The 21,507-nt window shown below is 52.3% G+C and overlaps 1 protein-coding gene and 1 long non-coding RNA gene across 2 annotated transcripts in view; one reads left to right on the forward strand and one right to left on the reverse strand.

Annotated features, from left to right (window-relative positions):
- Positions 1-3,234, reverse strand: part of Lrrc38 (leucine rich repeat containing 38) — a 28,131-nt gene extending 24,897 nt beyond the window's left edge. The window contains exon 1 of the mRNA XM_077791316.1: positions 1,874-3,234. Coding sequence (XP_077647442.1) covers positions 1,874-2,507 — 634 coding nt within the window. The 5' untranslated portion in view covers positions 2,508-3,234. The remainder of the gene's footprint in view (positions 1-1,873) is intronic.
- On the forward strand, positions 1,377-19,379 carry LOC113197802 (uncharacterized). Its single transcript, XR_003302751.2, has 3 exons — positions 1,377-1,543; positions 16,223-16,338; positions 19,209-19,379. It is a non-coding gene; the product is annotated as an uncharacterized LOC113197802 (long non-coding RNA).
- Positions 19,380-21,507: the final 2,128 nt, after the last annotated feature.

Raw genomic sequence — 21,507 nt, forward strand, 5'->3', positions numbered from 1 at the left:
TAACAATGAGGGCAGGGAGACCCACAGCCACTCTTGCCGCTGTGTCCTGGAGATGCCCCCATGCGGCCTCTATCCGTCCTGATTGAATGAGATCAGTCCTCCCCCGGCCTGCCCTGTCCAGAGCCTCTCCTTCCTTCTCCCCAGCCCCATGTAGCCCCTGGTGTCTGTTGTATGCCCTGAATGACAGACGCTGGGGGAGGGCCTGTTCCCATTCCCATCACTCCACCTTCTCCACACTACCTGGTTTGGATGCTGCCAGCCACTCGGTCAGATGGACCACCCAGCGTCACACACATGCAAGGTGAGACCCAAATAAGCTAGGGACTACCACGACTAGCCCAGGTTTTAAGCCAGGACTCGAACCCAGGATTTCAGATTCAAATCCAGAGCTTTGTGGAGATCTCAGAGGTCAGCTAGCTACTCTAGAGACGAAGAGACTGATGCACAGTAAGAGTAAGTGGACTGTTCAAGGACCTGGCCGCCCTCAGCAGAACTGACCCTGACACCTCTGCCCCAGCACTCGCCCTGCTCTGGAAGAGTGGGAGCCTGTTCTACCAAGCAATGGGGCAGACGAGGCCAGCCCACCAAACGGAAGGGCCAGGGCAACCAGCACCACGGTGTGCCCCCATCCCAGCGAGCCCCGCCGCCCACTCCTGTCACCAGCACAGCCTTCTGGTGGATCAGGGGAGCGAGGCAGGAGGACAGGACAAGTTTAAAGCTGGGGACTCTGTACCCCACAGAGCAGATCTTTTCAGGATTTGTGTGCGTGGTAGAGCCAGCCCAGAGTGAAATGCCAGCTCGGGGTCCTCTATCCACTGGGGAATGGCCACCCCAAGACCCAGGTGTGCTAATGGCAGTGCAGAACGAACAGGTGAACCCAGGAACTTTGCATCCAGGTGAGCAGCATCTCTGAGTTCTCAGTACATGAAATAAAAGGTATACTGCAGCCAAGTCTGCACCTATATCGCCTTTTAAAACCTGTGCCTTATGGTGCTGGCCCCCAGTCCTCTAAAGCCTTGGAGGCAAGGTGAGAGGCTGGATCTGGCTCAGAGGTCACTGTGGGCACAATGCTCACAAGCTGGAATCCATCCAGCGTGAGGACGTCTGCCCCGGTGGATGCTGGCGTCCCTCCCCTGACCTTCCCAAAGCCCCTAAACTCTGGGCACCCTGTATTCTTGGTATGTACATACAGGTCGGCCCTGGAAGGGTCACCAGGAGAGCAGGGGATCCAACAAGCTCTGACATTTTTGTTCGGCTTTTTCACATCTGGGCTGAAAAAAACCACAAACCCATAAATCATTACTGCACGACTGGCTGACGCTGCCTGTATTCCTCCCCAGGAATACTCCGCTCCCCTTTTAGACAGAGCAGCAAATTGGAGCTGGGAAGCAGAGACACCGGCTTAGGCTCCGAGGATGCTGAGCAGCCTTTAGAACTGGTGGCTCTTCTCCAAGGTGCTGGGAATGTGCTGTTTCCCACAGATGGAGAGCTTTCCACTTAGGAAGGACCCACAAACAACTGGTACCCAGCTGTCCTGGGCCTGGTGAGTTGATCTGACCAAGAGGGGCACAGACCGGGCAGGAGAATTGGCGGGTAAAAACTTGGGAAAGTGAGTTGATGAAGAAAAGAAAAACAAGCACCTAGGTCAAGAAGTTCCAGCCCCCTCCTGTGTGTGCCTCTCCTCTTTCCCAGTAGAGATCAGGGAAAGTTCCTCTCTCCAGACCCACTCTCCCTCGTCCCTTGCTGATGAGCCCCCAGACTCCTCTTCCAGGCTCAGACTCCTCTTCCAGGCTCAGCCCCCGGCGGGCAGGAATCCCGGCTGCGGTGGCCTCCTCCTGCTCCCGCTCCCGCCCGCCCAGCCTGCCCAGCTCACCTTTGGGCAACTTGGACGCGTTCTCCTGGATCCAGGAAAAGAGATGGGCAAAATCACAGTCGCAGAGCCAGGGGTTCCCGTCCAGGCGCAGGGTGCGCAGCGCCGGCAGCGCGTCCAGAACCGCCACGTTGAGGCGGCGGAGGTTGTTGTCGTTGAGCTCCAGCACCTGCAGCGACTCCAGGGTCTCGAAGGCGGCCTCGTGCACGCCGGCCAGGTTGTTGTTGGCCAGGCTCAGCTTGACCAGCCTCCCGGCCGAGCGGAAGGCCCCGGCGCCCAGCTGGGTCAGGTTGTTGTAGCTGAGGTCCAGGAACGCGAGCTTGGCGGAGCCGCTGAACGTGCCCTCCTCCAGCGAGCGCAGCGAGTTGTTCCTGAAGTCCAGGTAGACCAGGTCGCCGTAGAAGATGAAGAAGTCCTCGGGGATCTGTTGGATGCGGTTGCCGGCCACCAGCAGCTTGCGCACGTCCAGGGGAAAGGGGTCGGGCACGCTGGGCAGCCCGCGATCGCGGCAGTCCACCGTGTGCGGGTCGGTGCAGGCGCAGCCCGCGGGGCACGCGTGCCCGGGCCCGAGCAGCAGCAGGAGGCTGCAGAGTCCGAGCGCCGCGGCGGGGCGGCGGGGGGCGGCGGGGGGGCGCATGGCCCAGGGACGGGGCCGGCTGCAGCGACACGGACGCGACTCTCTGGGGAGCCCTGGCGCGTGGCCGCGCAGCAGGGCCCCGGCTGCAGGGCGCCGGGAGCCGGAGGGCGGCGGGCGGGGAGGGCGTGCGCCCGGGCGCGCGGGGGCGACGAAGCGCGGCGGCGCTGACCGACTGGGGGAGTCACGGCGGCAGGATGCGGGAGGGAGCGGCGGGGAGGGAGCAGCCAGGCGATCGCAAAAGGATTTACCGGCACAGGAAATTAACCCGCTGGAAAATCCCGGGGGAGGTGGGAGCTGCGGGGTAGCCTCGCGGCTGTCGCCAGCGTGGCCCCAACTCGGGCCGGGAAGTAAGACTTGGCCAGCGGCACTCGACGACTAAATTCAGTACCTGAGCCCGGGAGCGGCTTCCATAGGGCGTGTCAGGGGCATGCGCCCCGCACCCCAGTGCCCACTTGGTGCCAAGGCGCGCTCTCTGCTCGCCATCCGGCTCGCCAAAGGGAGCGTGACCTGGTACACTCTCGCTTTGAGCCCGGGACAATCCCCGCAGGCTATATGGGCCGCGCCAGGGGCTGCCGGGTGACTGGGCTTCCCTCCTCCCACCTCCAGTTGACCCATCTCGGTGAGCCGAGGAGTGAGCGAAGCCTGGGTTGCCAGGGCCCCCGCGGTGGCCCCAAGGGCAGCCAGGACCAGTCAGCACTTTCCATACTGGCCTGAGCTTCGTGATAGAACTGGCATCCAGCCGGCACGGATCCGCTGAGGGTCTAACAAGAGGCATGGTGGCCCAAGGTCCAAGACTGTGTGGCCTGGGACCAGTGAACCCACCTCTTTGAACCCGGTTAGCCCCTTCTGTGCAATGGGAAAGGATACTATGTATCTAGCTGGCTGTGGGAGGACTAGGGAGCCAAGAAACCATGTTCAGAAATTTTTATTCCCTCCCTCTGCCACCAACCCCAAGCTTTGATGGGTAGATGGGTGACCAGGGCTGTCCAAAGGCTGAGAGGACCTCAGACATTGTCAGAGAGTTCCCTCTCGGCTACCCCACACCCACTTTACAAACTTTCCTGTGGGGAGGTCCACACAGAGCCATCAGGAGATGGTCCTGCTATCAGCTATTTTGGTCCAAATACCCTGGAATTGACTAGCTCCCCGGGGACCAAAATAGCGCAGGGAACAGCTGTGGGGGCAACAGGCTCCCAGAGCCCCTGCCCAGGCCCCTGGCCCTGCTAGGGATTGGTGGAGCCTGAGATTCTGAAACCACAGAGCTAAGCCCCCAGTCTTTTTCCAAAGGTACAGGCTGTTGACGCCTCTGAGCCCTGGGATCAAACAATTGAGCCTCTGGGATGGAGCCAAGGGCTCCAAGAGAAGAGTGTTTGCAGGAGTCCAGAGGAGGAGGAGGCACCCTGGGAGCTTTGATGTGCTCAGAGTCCATAAGCTCTTCCCCTGCTTATACCCAGGCTACCAAGCTGGACCTCCGGTGTCCCCTGTCTATGTTCCCACTCTTCCAGGGGTCCCAGCATGCCTTTATTGACCCCAGCCTGGAGGGTTCGGCTTCCATCTCTGGTCTCACTCTCTTGAAAAGGAGCATTGGAAAGACTGGTCTGAACGCTCCTGAGTAGGTGTGAGATTCAGTGATTCCGTTTTCAAGAGTCACACACAGTGCAAATGGGCAGCAGAAGAGCCCTCCCCTCCCCCACTCTTCTTGCAGAAGCACCTTCAAATGATCTATTGTGCTTTTCCAACCTCAGGCTTGGTTCAGAATGCTCAGCCCAGTACTGAGGGGCCCCTGGTCTGAGCCCTGAGCATCATTGCTTCATGACGCCTGCATTTGGTTGCCCTGCCATCTTGCACTGATGCTCCTGTGCACCTGGGTCTCAGGGGGCACACAGGCCTCCCTGCCAAGTGGGCTGCTTGGCTGAAGGAATAGCCTATGAGCCCCGCCATGCTCCTTGAGCTTCAGGTCTGATCCTGACCCCACCACAACCCAGAGTCTTTCTGGGGGCTTCCCAGCCTGGGTCTGTTGGAGATGACCTCTTGGAAATTTCAGGAAGTCTGGTGAAAAATTGGTCTTTTACCTACAAAGAGGTCATCCAGCGTCGCACTGTCATTCTTGGCAGCGAGCTCCGAGATAGCACTAGTTCTTCTGTGCTGGGCAGAAACTTTAACTGTCACTCATGAGTGAGTTTGATGAATGAAAACCACGAGTTTCTACCTAATAAATGCAGAGCATTTTGTCAATGAGGGCCTAGCAGGTGGGGGGGGGGTGTCGAGGGGTAGCAAAATAGTAAAAGGGGGCTCCTGGTAATGAAAGGATTGTGCAATTCCACCCACTGCTTCAAGTCCCTCCTCTTGAAGTGAAGGAGAAAGGGCTTCCCTTCTCCCCTTGCAGTGATGTTAATTCCCCATGCCGGGAATTATTTGTATGGGACTGTGCTTTGTATAACACGGGAGAAACATCATCTAAGAGTGGCCACGCCTCTTAAAATGGCAGGGACAACTTGCTTTTGGCTTTGAGTGGCCCCCCCCATTCCTTGGATCCAAATCTACAATTTTTTTAAAAAGAGAGAGTGAGAGTGGAGAGAGAGAGAGAGAGAAAATTTTTAATATTTATTTTCTAGTTCTCGGCGGACACAACATCTTTGTTTGTATGTGGTGCTGAGGATCGAACCGGAGCCGCACGCATGCGAGGCGAGCGCGCTACCGCTTGAGCCACATCCCCAGCCCCCAAATCTACAATTTTTAAAAAAAATTTATCAGTAGGACCAGACATAGCTGGGGCTCATGGGGAGCAGGAGGTCCCCCATAGTCTAGGACTCCCATCCCTGGGGAAAAGGCAAACTTTGTCACCTCTGATCCCCCTGCGGCCCCCCTCTCAAGAAACACAGAGCCATGACCTCAGCAAGGTCACACTGAGTCAGTGTTAGGAGCTGGAAATAGAATGCAGGCACTGAGAGTCCCCACCTGCGCCACGCACCCACTCACCCTGCACCCTCCCCAGGTTGGGGTGGGGGGCTCTTAGGACTGGAGGACAGACACTGCAGGAGAAGCCACTGGAACCTCTCAGAGATTCCCCTTGCCAGCTCTGCTTCTGTCTTGTGCTCAGAAGCAACAAACCAGAGTTTGTTCTAACCCAGGCTCCGACACCTAGCTGTCCTGATGTTTTAAAAATCTGGTTTCATACCTTCCCAGCCCCCTCCCCAGAACCCTTGTGGCCCTGCCATGCTCCTTGAGCTTCAGGGCACCTCCTATCTTGCCTTACTCCCCACCCCTATCTGATTCCCCATGGGGTGGCACCTTGGCATGGTGGGTCCCCAGGAAATTCCAGCCACTGCACACACCCCTTCCCCACAAACCTGGACCCTGGTAGCAAACACAGTCCAGCAATGACTTCTAAATTAGCCAAAGTCAGAGGCCCTGAGTTGTAACTGAGGTGATGCCAGTGTGTTATGTGCAGGAGTCAGAATTGAGGTGCAAAGCCTGGGTTTGAATAAGAATGCGGCGTTTGGTGATGTCATTTGGGTTACTGGTGTGAATCACTTCTGATCAGTGCCTGGCTGCCTGGGCAGGAGGCACGAGGACATCCCCAGGGCCCTGGGAAAGGAGACACACTCTAGCCCTTTGCCTGGGGCAGCTGGACTCTATGGAACCGGCTCTGTGCTCCCTGGGACACAGCTGTGTCTCACTAAAAGGGCAACCTGAAGCTCCCACCCACTGGTCCTTCCTTACCACTACCACCAGGGGGCACCACCTGCCCCTTGCTCTGGTCAGAGCTAATCCAGTCCCTGTAGCAAGTGGCACCCACCTGATTTCCTCTATGCAACCAGGAAATTAATCTTCCACCAACCTAAACCAGAGGCAGGGAGACAATAGCAGCCATTGAGAACATGGATTTCAATGGAGTCAGACAGTCCAGGGTCAAATCTGTGATACCTTGAGCAAGTTACTTAACTTTCTAAGCCTCAGTTTTCTTAAGTAGGAAATGGAACAAATTGAGTGTCAACTTCACTGGGCTCTTATGAGAATAAAATGAGACGTCAATCAGATGTTTAGCAGTAAGGTTGTCCCATGTAGTCATATTACAAATGGTGAACAAGTAATGGTTCATCTTGATAGGTATAGTAGATAAAGACTTTATGTCAATTGAAAAGTCTTGTCTCTGGAACTTGTTAGTGATGCCCTAAGATTCTCAGGTCAGTTTTAATGACTCTCTGCACTGGAAGATTCCCCACTCCAACTGCAGCCCACCTGAGACAGACACACACATACACCTGCGTGCATGGGAGCGGGTACATACATACCCCACCCCCTTGAGCCTGTCCAGTTCCTCGGACTTTGTGAGCACAGGTGCAGGTGAGTGGCCTCCCTCCCCCTTGCCCACTGGCTTTTGTCCGAGCATGTGCAGGTTAATGAGAATGAGGACATGGGGTCAGTCACTTGACCTGGCACAAGGAGACATCTGTTCTCTGCTCATGGGCTGGTCCTCTGGAGCTGGCCAGCCATCCAGCAAATGTATGGCCTCGGGAGGGCTGGAGGAGAATGAGGATACTGCCACCCTCTCTGTCCAGGAGAAACACAAGAGTCCAAGGCACCATCGACCCCAGGCAGGAGGCACGTCTCAGCGGGCCCTGGCGTCATCCCCAGCTCCTTCATCTGACTTCTCTGCCTCTCCACTGTCACCTCCTCCCTTCAATCCAGTGTCATCTCTCCCAGGAACCCCTAACTGGCCATCTGCCTTCCACTCTTGCCCAGCCCCCCTCACACACCCAGTGCCCAAGGAGGCTGAGGTGACCCATTGAAAATATAGGACAGATCATGTCACCTCTTTCTCAGACACCTCCAATGGTCTGTGTGACACAGACTTTTAAAATGCTCCTGGTGATCCGACCCCCAGGGGTTCCTTGAGTGGGGGTGGGACCTGTGACTTTCTTTTAACCAATAGATCATGTCAAAGGTGATGGATGTCATTTTTGTGATAAGGTTACAAAAGATGGTGACTTCAACCCTGCTAGCAGTTTCTGTCACCTCCTCGGCTTGCACAATTCATGAAGCACGCTGCTGTTAGAGTCTGTCAACAAGTCAGGATGGCGCCTGGCATTTTGCCAGGGGGAGTGGTTTGTGAGGTGGCGCCAGTGAGCCATTAAGTGTGGAGATTTCTTATTGGTTGACTGTTGTATCTAGTTTATGTTAATTAAGATAAGTGTGTGGAATGTATAAATACCTCTGTTGTCCTACAATAAATGGCTCCCACTCCTGCTGTATCAATGTACACAAGTTGTTCGTCACCCCCCGGTTATTTTGCTGCAGCCGGACTGCGGCAAGCTGCCATGTTGGAGTGGCTGACATGGCAAGAAGTAAGGGTGGTGTCTGATCAATGGCCTACACGGAACTGAATCCTACCAATAACCACAGGAACTTGAAGTGGAGTCTTCCCTGGCTGAACTTGGGATGTCTACAGGCCAGCCCGATGCTGGGACTGCCACCCTGTGAAACACCCTTAAGTAAATGACTCAGAGAAGGACTGCCCAGATTCCTGACCACAGAGACTATTAGACTTAAAAAAAAAAAAAAGTGTTTTGTTTTAAGTTGCTAAAGTAGGGATGTGGTGATTTGTTACACAGCAGTAGCTCACTAATACATCAAAGCATTTGGAATAAAATCCCACCCAACCCCATGTGGTGTGGCTCTACATGCCTTTCCCACCCATCTTGGACCCTTTTCCCTGTGGTTCACCACCCTCCAACCACTTTGGTCTTTCTGATTCCCTGTGTTTGTCCCCACTGCAGAATCTTTGTCCTTGCTGTGCCCTCTGTCTGGACTACCTTTCTGCATGGTTGGCACCATTTGGTCTTTTGGGTTTTCTCAGCCCAAATGTCAGCCCCTCTGACTGGCTTTCCCTGACTTCTTATATTTCCTCGGGTCTTTATTTGTTGGTTTATTTGTTTTTCCAAAGCATTTTTACATCACCACCTGACATGACCTTGCTGTCCTGGTTCTGAGCTTATTCAGCCTACCTTCCCCCAAGATCAATACTTGATCCCAGTTCCTAGACTCAATCCCCAAACTTAAAAGACACTGAAGAATGTTCATTTTATTGACTCATTGCCACCTGCAAATAATGCTTCCCCACTAGCTCCCAGGTGTGCAGCAGCCTCCAATAGGTGTCTCACCTGGAGATCCTCATTTACCTCTTCTGGTGAGACAAGGGCCTTCATCCCTCCAGAGGTGGCCTTGGCTCCAGTCCTGTAGAAAGCAGGAGGTTCATGCAGGGAGCACAGAGTGCTCCAGCTGGGCCCCTGCAGTTGCCTCGGAGCCGAGTGGTCCTCCAAACCCGTGTCTAGGTCCTCTTACTCCCCAGAGAGCAGACAGCATGCACGAATGATTTTACCCATCCCCTGTCTCCCGTGAGACCCGAGCTTTCACGCACACCCCCTCCTGGCTGCCCTCGCACCACCTTCCAAGGTGGCTTCAGGAAACTTGGTCTCCTCCAAGGTGTCCTTCCAGAATTACCCTGAACAATTCGCTGGTCCCCTTTATTCTCCTTTCTGGAAAATAAGTGACATGCTAGGTATGGAATAGGCCGAGCCCCAAGCTCAGGAGCCCTGGCTTAGGAAGGAGCCATGAGAAGAACAACCAGGGGTTGCTTACCGGTCAGGGTTCAAGAGTCGGTCTGTAAACTCACGGGCACACTGTTTGACCAAGTGCACGGGAACAGGAGCAGGAAACGTGGGTAGAGCAGGAGCTCAGAGCATCGGTCCAACCACTCGGCCTGCGCTCAGAGCCTAGTCCCATCACTTCTGGACGGCTCCTCTTCTGCAAGCCAGACAATCTCTCTGGGCCTCTGTTGCTCCATCTGTCAAATGAGGACTCTTGTCTGCTTGGTAACTATTGTGGGGACCAACAAGACAACAATGTACAAATCTGCATTTGGGGGCTGGGGTTGTGGCTCAGTGGTAGAGCGCTTGCCTAGCATGTGTGAGGCACTGGGTTCGATTCTCAGCATCACATATAAATACATAAATAAAATAAAGGTCTATCGATAACTAATAATTTAAAAGAAAAAAAAATCTGCATTTGGCACAACACTGGATGGTGCTCAGGAAATAGTGGCATCCTGAATGTGGGAGCATTTTCCTCCACATGGACACCTCTAGCAACAACATCCTTTACCTGCTTAATATTCCCAAGGAAGGCACTGGGCTGGGTCCCTGGGCACCAAGATAGCATAGACAGGCTCCGTTCTCAGGTGACTCACAACCTCCTTGAAGAGCCAAGCATGCACAGCAAGGGGAAACCATTCAAGGACTTGCTGTCTATGGCAACTGCCAAACAAGTGCTGTAGGCTAATAAACGTCACAGGCATCTGCAGGAGTCGGCGAGCTGGGGTGGGGTGAACTGGGGAAAGGTACATCTCGACACCATTGACCGTATTTCCCAAATCAGATCTCGGAGCACATGGCCCAATGGCTTGATGCTTCTGTTGCCTGGAACACAGCGTTCCTTCTGCTGGTCCACCTGGCAGGCTCCTGCTCACCCTTGAAGACACCATACGGTCTTCCCTGTGGCCTTGACCTGCCCAGGTGCAGCGAATCCCTCCTCCTCTGTGTGTCTCCTTGCCCAGGCTCCTTCGACTGCCTCTGCCTGCGGGGATGATGCTTAGAGACTGCATGTGGGTCTCCACCACTGGGTCATTACTGAGCTCCAGGGTGAGAAGAAGAGGTCCTCCAGAGCAAGGACAGCAGGAAGAAGTCCTTGTGAGCAAAGGTGGAGTCTTCTCTATCTTGACATCTGGGAATGAGTGAGTGAGTGAGTACCCACGCCTGTGAACAAATGATCCCGCCATCTGAAATGACCACTGACCAAGTACTTGAGGACTGAACTGAAAGGGTCCCGGTTCTGTAATTCTGCTGCCAAACCATCGGATCACCCCACCCCTGGCCAAGTACTGGACGGCCTCCCTTCAAGGCCTCTCTGCTGGGTCGTGGGGTGATGGGAGAATTCGATGGCAGCTGATCGGAGGTAGGGCCTCCAGCTGGAGTCTGGCAGTTGGTTTTGGGTTTGTCACATCTGATTGCTGAGCATATTTCAGTGTCCTCAGCAGCCTCCTCGCCCCCCCCCACCCGGGTCACAGAACCGCACACACCCACGGGCACACCTCTCCCCTTCCAGGTGCGTCTTTCTGAGAGAGCAGAAAGAAAACCTGATCTGATCGAGGGTGGAATAGCATAAAGCCACCAGAATTCTTTCTAGTAAATGCGGAGGCACACAGGGGGCTATTTTTGTGTGTATTTGCATGTGATTTGCATACATTTGCATGTGTTTGCAAAAGCCATCACACTGAGTTCATGGAACAGACAACTCCTGGGAGAAGCCCCATTATCTCTGCCAGCCAATGGCAGGAGCAGTGGCGGCTACTGTCCCCGCCGTCTGGACATCTTTCTCTCTTTCTGATGTTTTTATTAGTGCACAATGTTGGGGTTCATTCTGGCAACCACACATGCATGGGGGGTGATTTGCTTCACTTAAGTCCACAGCGCCTCGTCTTTCCTCCCCCCTCACCCGGTCCTTCTTGTCCTCTCTACTGGTCTCCTCTCTATTTTAAAAAAAAAAAATTAGTGTTTTATAGGTGTAGGTAGTGGTGAAATTCACAGAGGGCCCTTCACACATGCACACAGTGTTCTTTGGTCATTTTCATTCCCCTGTTGCTCCCCTTCCTGTCCTTCCTCCCTCGTTCCCCCAACCCCCTTTCTCTGTTCCATTGATCTCCTTCCAACCCTTCTAACCTGAAGTTATTCTAATTTGCTAAAAAAAATTCATTTCAGCATTACTGAAGACCCCAAAGGCTGCAAAACCCTCAACATTTATGCAGTAATAAAAAATAATTATAATAGTTTCTAAGACTTATTGATGACTGATGTGGCTGGCTCTGCCCTGTGAGCTTTATGCATAGCACCTTCATCTTGGTAATCCAAAACGTAGGTCCAGTTGTTAGCCCCGTGTGACAGGTGAGGACACGGAGGTGCGCACAGCTTGTCAGGGATTCCAATATGGGCCTCTGGCTCCATTCAAGAATGCAGTATTAGTCTGAGCACCTACTAGGAACCAGGTATTATCCTAGGACACACTACAATGAATGAAAAGGACAGAGAACACTTGTCATGAAGCATTCATGGATGTCAGTCAGGGTGAGGCTGGCTGCTATAACAAAGAGATCCCCCAGAGTTTATTGAATTAAAGGACGTGGAAGTGGATTTCCTTGCTGAGAGGAAATTCGAGGTGTGTGTCCCAGCCTGGGCAGCCCTGGTCCCCCCCCCCCAGAGGACCCAGGTTCCCTCCACCTCATTGCTCTGCAAAGCAGCTAGGACACTGTCTTCACCTGCATCCCAGGGGGCAGCAGGAAGCAGGAGGGAGGCAGCAGGGGCCGCACCCGGCATGCTACAGCCCAGGCCTGGAGGCACCTCTGTTTCCTTTCTGTGCATACAAACCTAGGCCCGCGGCCACGTCTCATTTCAAGGGGCCCCAGGGAACCTGCCAGGTAGTTGGACTTGGGTGGCAGCCAGCACCTTGGCCAGGGTGGCAGCACAGGCAAGTGGGTGCTGTTTATTGATGACATCAGGGAGCGGAAAGTGCAGGGGAGAAAAACAATGGGGCCCAGCTGGGAGTGACGGGGTCGCATGTCTGCACCATGCCACCAGCTCCGGGCACTGTCTCTAGCTGACCCCAATCACACTAGTGTGCACGGTGACCATGCCAAAGGCTTAGGAGAGCCTGGGGCACTTCATGAACCAAATCAGGTCACCTTACATCCAGCCGAGCAGCAGGGGGCTCTGGCCAAGCAGGGCTGTGCTGGCCTTGACCTTCTTGGAATCCCTCCTGTCTTCTATTGGAGTATTTTTATTTACTGGTTATTTCATTCTCATGAAGAAAAAAAATTTTAAAGCTGCTAGGGCAGGTGCTGCCATCTCTTTTCAATGAGAAACGAACTTGAGACTTGGAAATATTCAGTTCAGTTAAAAAAAAAATGTATATATACTCTATTAAGCTCTTCTGGGCCAGGGAATTGTGATAATGAAACAACTTAACTTAGATGGTTCTCTCAGACAAGTAGCTAGTGTGGTAGGCAGACACAAACACAAATAACTTGTGAAGCAATGAAAAAAACAAAGTATATACAAAATCCAGTGGCGTAAAGAATGCATGATTCCATCTGGATGAGATGGTCAGGAGAAGGTATCACAAAACAGGTGATGATTGACAAGGTTGTGAAGGATGAATAGGAGTTCAAGCAGATGGAGAATCTCTTTCTGATAGAGCAACTATATTCCAGAGATAGGGAACTGCATTCTTAAAAGCATAGAGGCCTAACAGTATGAAATGAATTGGGCTATGAATATTTAAGAAAGACACATTAACCTTTAAAATCAATACTAGGGTGAGGCACCGTGGTGCACACCTTTAATCCCAGTGACTCAGGAGGCTGAGGCAGGAGGATTGCAAGTTCAAAGCCAGCCTCGGCACCCTAGTGAGGCTCTGTCTCAAAAACTAAAAATGGCTGGGAATGGGATTCTGTGTTAAGTGTCCCTGGGTTCAGCCCTAAAAACAACAAAGAAACAAAGAAGAAGAGAGAAGAAAAAAGAAATTTTGTTTCAAAAGACTGGTAACATGAAGAGTTACATGATTCATTGAAAAATCAGCCATTTACAAAACCTTACAGGTGGCAGCCTGGCAGTGTAGCTCAGGGGCAGACCACCTGCCCAGCATGTGTAAGGCCCTGGGTTTGATTCCCAGCTCAGGAACGAACGAACGAACGAACAAATAAATAAATAAATAAATAAATAAATAAATAAATAAATACCTCTGGGCAAAACCTTACAGGTGGCACAGCCCCAATTTTGTTTTACAGACTGAAATTGAAGTAAAAACTTCTAAAAACTCACCTCTGCCCTGGGAGTGAGCGTGAGCAGGGGTGGAGGGCTTCCATGTCCAGGTGTGGCCTTTGCTTCCTTCTCCAGCCACCTTCTCTCCCACTCTGGAACAGGCGAGTCCTACGGGCCTCTGCCCTGCCGGGTCTCCACGTGGGACTCTCTCCTGCTCTAATCGTGTCCCACCTGCGGTCTCCAAGTGCCTGGTGCTCACCTGGTGCACCCTGCCTCACTGAGCTAGGGGTGTCTGCTAACATGCCTGTCTCCAGAGCCCTGTAAGGGCTGGACCGTGACTTGCTCTCAGCCCCCGTCCCCAGCACACCTCTTGGCACAGCATAGGTGCCCAGTGAAGTCCTGTTGTCCCACTATCATGGGCACCCCAGTTACTAGCTGGTAATACATGCAAAGAGTCTCTATGGTGTCAAGTTCAAAGAAATGCCATCTTGAAACATCAAGTCATTAAATAATAAATTCTGTGCTTGCTGGTGCTTCTTGAATAACATTAAAGGAGATCTGAGCCACAGGCCACAACAGCTCTGCCAATCTCTGCGGCTCTTCCTGGTTCTCTTCAGTTCCCTTGGTCTGCGTGGCTGCACCGGGCACCATGGCCCTCCTTGAAGCCTCATTCCACTCACCTTCCCTGTCCTTTCCTGTCCTGTGTCCTGTATTTCTCTGATCATTGTCCCCATTTGGTATCTCAAAGGCCTGGAATCTGGGCTGGGACAGACAGAGCTGTCCCATGACCATGGAGGAGAAAAACTTGAGCAGAAGACGTGCACTTGCCCTTAGCCCCTGGGTGAAGGGGCGCTTGTCACCTTCTAAATCAGACACAAGCACACAGTGGCCAGGCCAAGGCCACCAGATGCACCCTCAAAGAGCCTGGGTTGTGCGGTGGCAATGCTCCCACTCTGGGGAAGGGGCTCCTGGCCTTTCCCGCATTCCTCCCGGGGAAGCAGAGCAACGTGGGGAGCTGAGTCCTCACAGGGCAGCCACCTCCGCACTCCCCCTGGGGGCTGTGGTCCTTGGGCTGGGCCGGCTCTGCAGAGGCGGCTCTACCCTAGGAGTCGGAGACCCAGGCCAGCCTGGCTCTGCCACTACCTGGGCAGGTGCACCTGTCCACTTCTGTTCTGGTTGTACGTTTGCCCTTCCCCCACGTGGGCTTTCTCAGCAACAAAGAGAGTCCAGTCCTCTGTCCTCTTATTTCTCAGTCGACTCGGGGCCAGGTAGGGATGAGGGATGCTATGTATCCCCCGAGGCTCGTGCCTCCCTCCGGGTCCCATCCACCTAGCCTACATTTTCTTTTCTAAGCTACAGTGGTCACCCCCTCATTCAGTTTAGCTTCCCATCGTTTTAGGGACTCAAATTCAACCATGGTCTGAAGGTGTTGCAAGGAAAATTCCAGAAATAAACAAGCCACAAGTTTTCATTGCGTGCCTTCCGGCTCCATCCTGCCCTGGATGTGAATCACTCCTCTGTCCAACTCCTTCATGCCTTTTGCCACACCCCCGTTGGTGACTCGAAGTCATCTGGTCACTTGTCCCAGTTCCATGGCACTTGTTTCAATAACCTTGCAGAGTAGCTGTCACTGGGCCACATCACCCACCTGGCCTCCTCCCACCCTGTAGGCATTGGGCTGTCTCACAAGGTCAGAGAAGGGGAGTACAGCACAATAGGATCTTTTGAGAGAGAGAGAGGGAGAGAGAGAGAGAAAGAGCGAGAGCACATTCACGCAGCTTCCAGCAGAGCATACGACTATAATTGTCCTATTTTCCCACTAGCTGTTGTGGTTAGCAAATTTTTAGCTCCTCTTCCCTCCTCCTTGTACTGGTTAGTTGGCCCTTGCTTGCTTTCTGGCTGGAGTGCAAATTGATTTTTCCTAAAGGTGTACAAGGCTAGACCAATTAGTCTGCCTGCTCAGAGCCTCGGTTTCCTCATGCCCTGTAGAAGATATTAATTTGATTTCGGTATTCTAAAATTCTTTTTAGATTGGCTGCAAGGATTAGGCTGGATAATCTGCAAAGCTTCCGGGAAGTTCTAAAGTGCTTCACCATCCTGAGATCCCCTCCCCATCCACTGAGGACTAGACAAGGTCGTCCTTCACCCCAGGAGGCAGGACATGCCGTCTTTTGCGGTCCTCCACCTGGGGTGGCCTGAGGAGAGCTCCAGGGGGCCGGAAGAGGTCACTTTATACTGGGGCTTTTGTGTAGATCCCACCAAATCACTTACCTGGAAGATTATGCGCTTCCTTGATGAGCAACCAGGAGACTGGAGGTGATGCGGTCACTGAGTGGTTATTCTGTCATCTGTGCTGACCAAGTGCAAGGATTATTTTGTTCATTCATCTAAACATCCAGCAACTGGGTTCCCTGATTATTTCTGAGATCTGAAGACTACACTGCAGGCTGGTCCTCGGAGTGGAAATGAATTCATTTCCTCTGGCCGATGGAAATTAATGGAACCTGCTTTTCCATAAAGCACCAGTGCCTTTTGCTCTCAGCGCTGCCAACATCCTGTTCCTAAGGCTTGACAGTGATGAGTGATAGTTCTAGTGGGATTGTCACTTTGGGGGGAATCGTTGACACAAGTGCCCATTTAGGTCGAGCCCTATCGTGTCTAGAAATGGGATGCCACCAGCAACAGGCTGAATGTGTTCTCAGGCTCGTGTGTGTGTGTGTGTGTGTGTGTGTGTAGATTTTGCAGACATATAACACAATTTCAGAATAATTATAAATTATACTCTTTATTGGAATTTTCATATTGCCAATGGATTCTCAAAGAATGTTCTTGAATTTTTTGCAGAACTCATGTCTATGCTCCACCTCGGGTTGATGTTCGACCATGTCTGGGCCCAGCGGGCTGCAAGGGAGTCCTGATCACTATCTGACTCAGCCAGGAGGTGCTGCCTTGGTTGGCTTGTGAGTGTAGTTCCATGAGTGTTGTTTGATCTCCTCATCTGCATGAGTGAAGAAGCAAGAAAAATGTAGGTTGGAAGTTCATTACTAATGTAAGCAACTTTTCTGCTGAATCAGATAACAATCTTTAAATGCTAAAATATTCCTTTAATTTTTTGGTGCTAATCATAGTGTATTTGCTACATTACAACCCACCTTTCAGTTTAACCTGCATTATTAACATTGTCTCCATCACTTTCTCAAATCTATACAATCTTTTAAGAGAGTGTGTGTGTGTATGTGTGTGTGTGTGTGTGTGTGTGTGTGTGTGTGTGTGTGTAGAGAGAGAGAGAGAGACAGAGACAGAGAAAGAGAGACAGAGAAACAGAGAGAATGAGGGGGTGGGGAGTGTATGCCCTGGTTTGTACTGTTTTCTAGTATCTGTGTGTAAATATCCCCACCTTGGCTAATTTCAAGCTCCTAACATGGTGTCGCTGAGCTGGAGTTAGGAAGTGATATGCAATGGCTCACTATTTTACATAATTTCCACCATACACAGACAACAAATCTAAACAACCTCGAGAGTATGCTAAGCTGGGCGCAGTGGTTCATGCTCGTAATCCCAGTGACTGGGGAGGCTGAGACAGGAGGATCACAGGTTTGAGGCCAGCTTTAGCAACTTAGCAAGACCCTAAGCAACTTCTAAATAAAAAAAATTAAAAGGTCTGGGGATGTGGTTCAGTGGTAGAGCATTCCTGGGTTCCATTCCCAGTGCCCAGAAAGAGAGAGAGAGAGAGAGAGAGAGAGAGAGAGAGAACAATACTAAAAATAGTAAAATAACCAAGAAACGACGATGAGCCTTCAGTTTTTATTACCTTTTATTTTAAGCTATTTTAATGTCGAAGACTTGGTATCTGTAATGTTGTGTGATCATGGCCACAGACTTTTCATCACCCAGAATGGTCACCCCTGGTCATTAAGTGGTCACTTCCAGCCCCCTTTCCCCCTGGGAAACACTGATGTGCTTTCTATTTCTACAGAATTGCCTATGCTGGATAGTTCATATAAACAGAACCACGTAATGTGTAGCCTTTCCTGTCTGGCTTCTTCTACTGAGAATGCTTTCACAGTCCATCCCTCCACCAGCGTGGCCTAGCGCCTCACCTCCTTTTTCAAACTTTTTAAGAATTTTTTTTTCGGAGCCAGTACCAGGGATTGAACTCAGGGGCACTGACCACTGAGCTCCATCCCCAGCCTTATTTTGGATTTTATTTAGAGACAGGGTCTCACTGAGTTGCTTAGCACCTCGCTTTTGCTGAGGCTGGCTTTGAACTCTCGATCCTCCTTCTTCAGCCTCCCAAGTTGCTGGGATTACAGGCATGTGCCACCTTGCCCTGCTAAACTTTTTAAAATTTTTAAAAAATATTTTTAGTTGTTTAGATTTATTTATTTTTATGTGGTGCTGAGGACTGAACCCAATGTCTCAAACATGCTGGGCAAGTGCTCTACACTGGGCTACAACCCAAGCCCTTACCTCTTCTTATGGCTGAATATTATTATCCCACCTTTGTTCACTGGTAGCTGGGCATTTGGGCCATCTCCACCTTTTGGCTGTTACTTATAGCTGTTATGAACATTCATGATCGCCTGATTGCCCTTGTTTTAAATATACCTTAATCGTAACTTACATGATTTAATTTTTTTATAAGGACTGTGCTTATCAACAGATAAGTGGAATTCCTGACGTGTGCTGACGGGCTCCTAGGGGTGGGCAGCCATGGGCTCCAGCACCCGGCCGGCTGTCACCATCTATCCAGCTCTGAGCAGAAGACTACGCCCTGAACTCAGCAGATCTGTCCTGGGGCTGGTGCAGCCTCTAACTCGTTTTGTCATTTTGAACACATCACTCACCTCTCTTGTCTTTATCTCATCTCTCAAATGAGGCTCTTGGGTTGGGTGACACCTAGGAATGCTTCCTGGGGAATCTTTACTAAGTAGCTGTACTGGGTCCAGGGATTAAACAAACCCATTTAAATTTGCCACCTAGCAGTTCAAGGGGTTAAGTTTTTTCTCAGTCCATTTGGGGCTGCTGTAACAGAATATCTGAGGCTGGATGATTTAAAAATCACAGAGGTTATTTCGTACAGTTCTGGGGACTGGAAAGTCCAAAAGAAAGGGGCCAGCATCTGTGAGAGCCTTCTTGCTATGACATCCCATGCTGGAAGATGGAAGGACAAGACAGCACACGTGTATATGTGTGTGTGTGTGTAAGGGCTCAGCCCATCCTCTTATCAGGGTGATGTGGCACGAGTCCATTGTCAAGGGTGGCCCCCTTGTACCCTATCACCCCTCGAAGGTCCCATCTTGCAACACTGCTGCAAGGGGCCACCTTCAACCAGAGGAAACACCTCCACCTTCAGTTTAGGGTCCCTGATCCCATTCCCATGTGGGCACCTCGACTGTCTCCCCAGCACCCCCACAGTTTTCCTGGTGGCCAGTTCTGCTCTGCCCTCCTCTGGCCCCTTTCCTCGGGTGACCACACTCCAGTTGGGCTCTCAGGTAGACCCTGTCCTGGGCGTGCCCTCGAGAGCCCAGTTTTAGCCAGAACCCCCCCACCCTTGACATCTGACCAGGTTCACCATCTCCCAAATTGCCCAGGTGGCATCTAGCTACCCTGGTCTGCCTTTGGCAGGAATCCTGCAAGGTCAGTTCAGCCAGAGTCGTCCCCCCCCCGACCCCTGAGGTTTCCTTTCGGTCATCTCCTGTTGTGTTGGGATGAAGGCAATCTGCCTCCTCTCTGCAAAAGCCCTCAGGGTCGTCCCTGTGCCTGTTGCCATGGGCCTGAGCAAAGCCTTCCTTACCACTTTTTATATGCGTGACTTTTTCTTTCACAGACCCACCTCCTCTCCTGGTGGTCACTTCTGACCCCAGCACGTGACCCAAGCTGCTCCAAGAATTGCAAGAAGCTGTTTCAGGAGGCTCTGGAACCTGAGAAGCATCCTATCTTCCACTGGGATGCATGGTGTGAGGGTAGTGTGCTTGCAGCCTCCAAGGCCATTTTGTGATCGCGGTGAGTATTTATTAAGCACCACCTGTGTGCATGGAGGGCCCTGAACCAGCTCGGAGCCTTGGAACAAACTGGTGAGAGGTAGAGTGAGAACCGGGAGGAGCCATGACATGTGGTCCCTGGAGACTTCGCCCCTCCACGAGCCAATCAAGTCCCGCTTTTGCTGAAACTCTGTGGAAGGCGGAGTCAGGCTTTGGGTCTCGCACCTGGGAAAATAACCAGAGCCAGGACGGAGAAGCAGCAGCTTCACGGCGACTCCAGTCTCAGAGCTGCTGTGTCCTCTGCTGTCAAGCCGAGTGGCTTTACTAGAAGTGCTGGGGACATCTGAGGTGTGCGCTGCCCTGGCGGAGGGCTGAAAGGGTCGCCTTGGATACATAGGTACATTGGCCCTTTGCTCCTGGTTCCTGGCATGGAGTTCTGCAAACCCCTGGAAGTGCCCAAGGGACAGGAGAGTCTTCTGTGATTCATAAAGAGCCCCTTAGGTCACCTCTGAGCTTGTACAATGCAAGGAGGTGGCCGAGGGTGGGTTCCCTAACAAGCAGGTAGAGGATGGAGACTCTCAGGGCTCCCCACTAGCCTCCAGAGGAGGGAGGGAGGCTGGGATTGGGTCTGTACCCGTCTTGAATCATGAGATTCAGAGTTCCAGACCATGGGGGCAGACTAGCTGGGAGGGCCCAGAGGCCCTGCCCCTGTCCCCAGGACTCCCACCTGCCCTGTTCGAGGTTTCCATTGGGCTGCCCCGGGGTTGTACCCTTCATAACCACCCTGTGAGATGTTCTCCTGACTCCCGAGAGCCGTTCTATCAAATCACCACCCCTGAGGAGGGGCCATGGGAAAACCAGCTGCATGACCCGTGGGTCGGAAGCGAGGGTGGTCGGAGACTCCTGAGGGGCACCTGGAGTGGGGCAGTCTTCTGGGAGCCCTGGGGCACCTGCCTCCACCTCCAGGTAGGTAGTGTCACAGGGCAACTGCATCGTTGGGTGCCCCAAAGTGATGGAGAAAACACACCCGAGATGCAAAGCAAGCTCATGACAGTCTTTCCCCTCCCTCACTTCTAGTTCACAGCAAAACGAGACAAATCAAGAAGACATGAATACCTAGGGGCTTACACTCTGCCCGTGGTATCAGAAATTGAATCCAAAATGTCTCAGGAAGCAGGCCTCTGCTGCCTCTTCTCCGGAGATCACCTCGTGACCAGGCCCAGAATTCTTTAAGCGGCTGATCCCTTGGGCTCGAGGTGTCAGGTAGACCTGGTCTCATTCCTAACTCCGTCACCTGCTAGTTGTGGAACTTGGGCAAACGCATCTCCATCTCTTTCTAGCCCTTCCTCCACACAAAGAGGCTAACATGCTCCTCAAAGAAGCCTCAGTGAGAGGTGTATTAGTCTGTTTCATGTTGCTGTAACAGGATACCTGAGGCTGGGAAATATAGAGTAAAGAGGTTCACTTGGCTCATGATTCTGGCAGCTGTAGAGTCCACACAGCATGGTGCTAGCATCTTGGCAGGCAACTCCTGGCTGCATTATAATGTGGCAGAGAAGCAAAAAGGGAACTTGGCATGTCTGGAGGGGCCCATGTGCAAGCAAACACAGAAGAGACCTGATCTACTCCCAAGGGACAGACTTAGTCCCCCTCCTAAGGACGGAGCCTACTTACCTTCCACTAGAATTCACCTCCTGAAATTGCCACCATGTCACCATTGCCATATGGGGACCGAGCTTTCCAGTGCATGAGCCTCTGGGGGACACACCATAGGAAGAGGCGTTAGCTGGAGTCAGTTTGGTCCCTGTGCCCACAGCTCTGCCTGCTTCCCCAAACCTCCACCTTCGGCTTCATTCCCAGCTCTCCCCTGGCCCTTCTTCAAAGTCGATAAGTTTATTGGAGCTTGGAAGGAGGCCAAGCTCCATGGCCTCTCCTGGGGTCCTCAGACTAGCTCTCTCTGACGTGACCGGAGGCAGAGGGAAAGGTGACAAGGAGAGAACTCGATGGAGCAAAAACAGCTAATTATATGTGCAAAAACCATGACAGTCAGTTAGGCATTTATTGGGCACTTGCTGTGTACACATAAGGTCTTGAATCGGGTGCTTAGGAGGGAAGACAGGCAATGAGAGGCCAGATTTTGAGCTT

This window comes from Urocitellus parryii, chromosome 11, assembly GCF_045843805.1.
Source record: "Urocitellus parryii isolate mUroPar1 chromosome 11, mUroPar1.hap1, whole genome shotgun sequence".
In the NCBI taxonomy this organism is placed as follows: domain Eukaryota; kingdom Metazoa; phylum Chordata; class Mammalia; order Rodentia; family Sciuridae; genus Urocitellus; species Urocitellus parryii.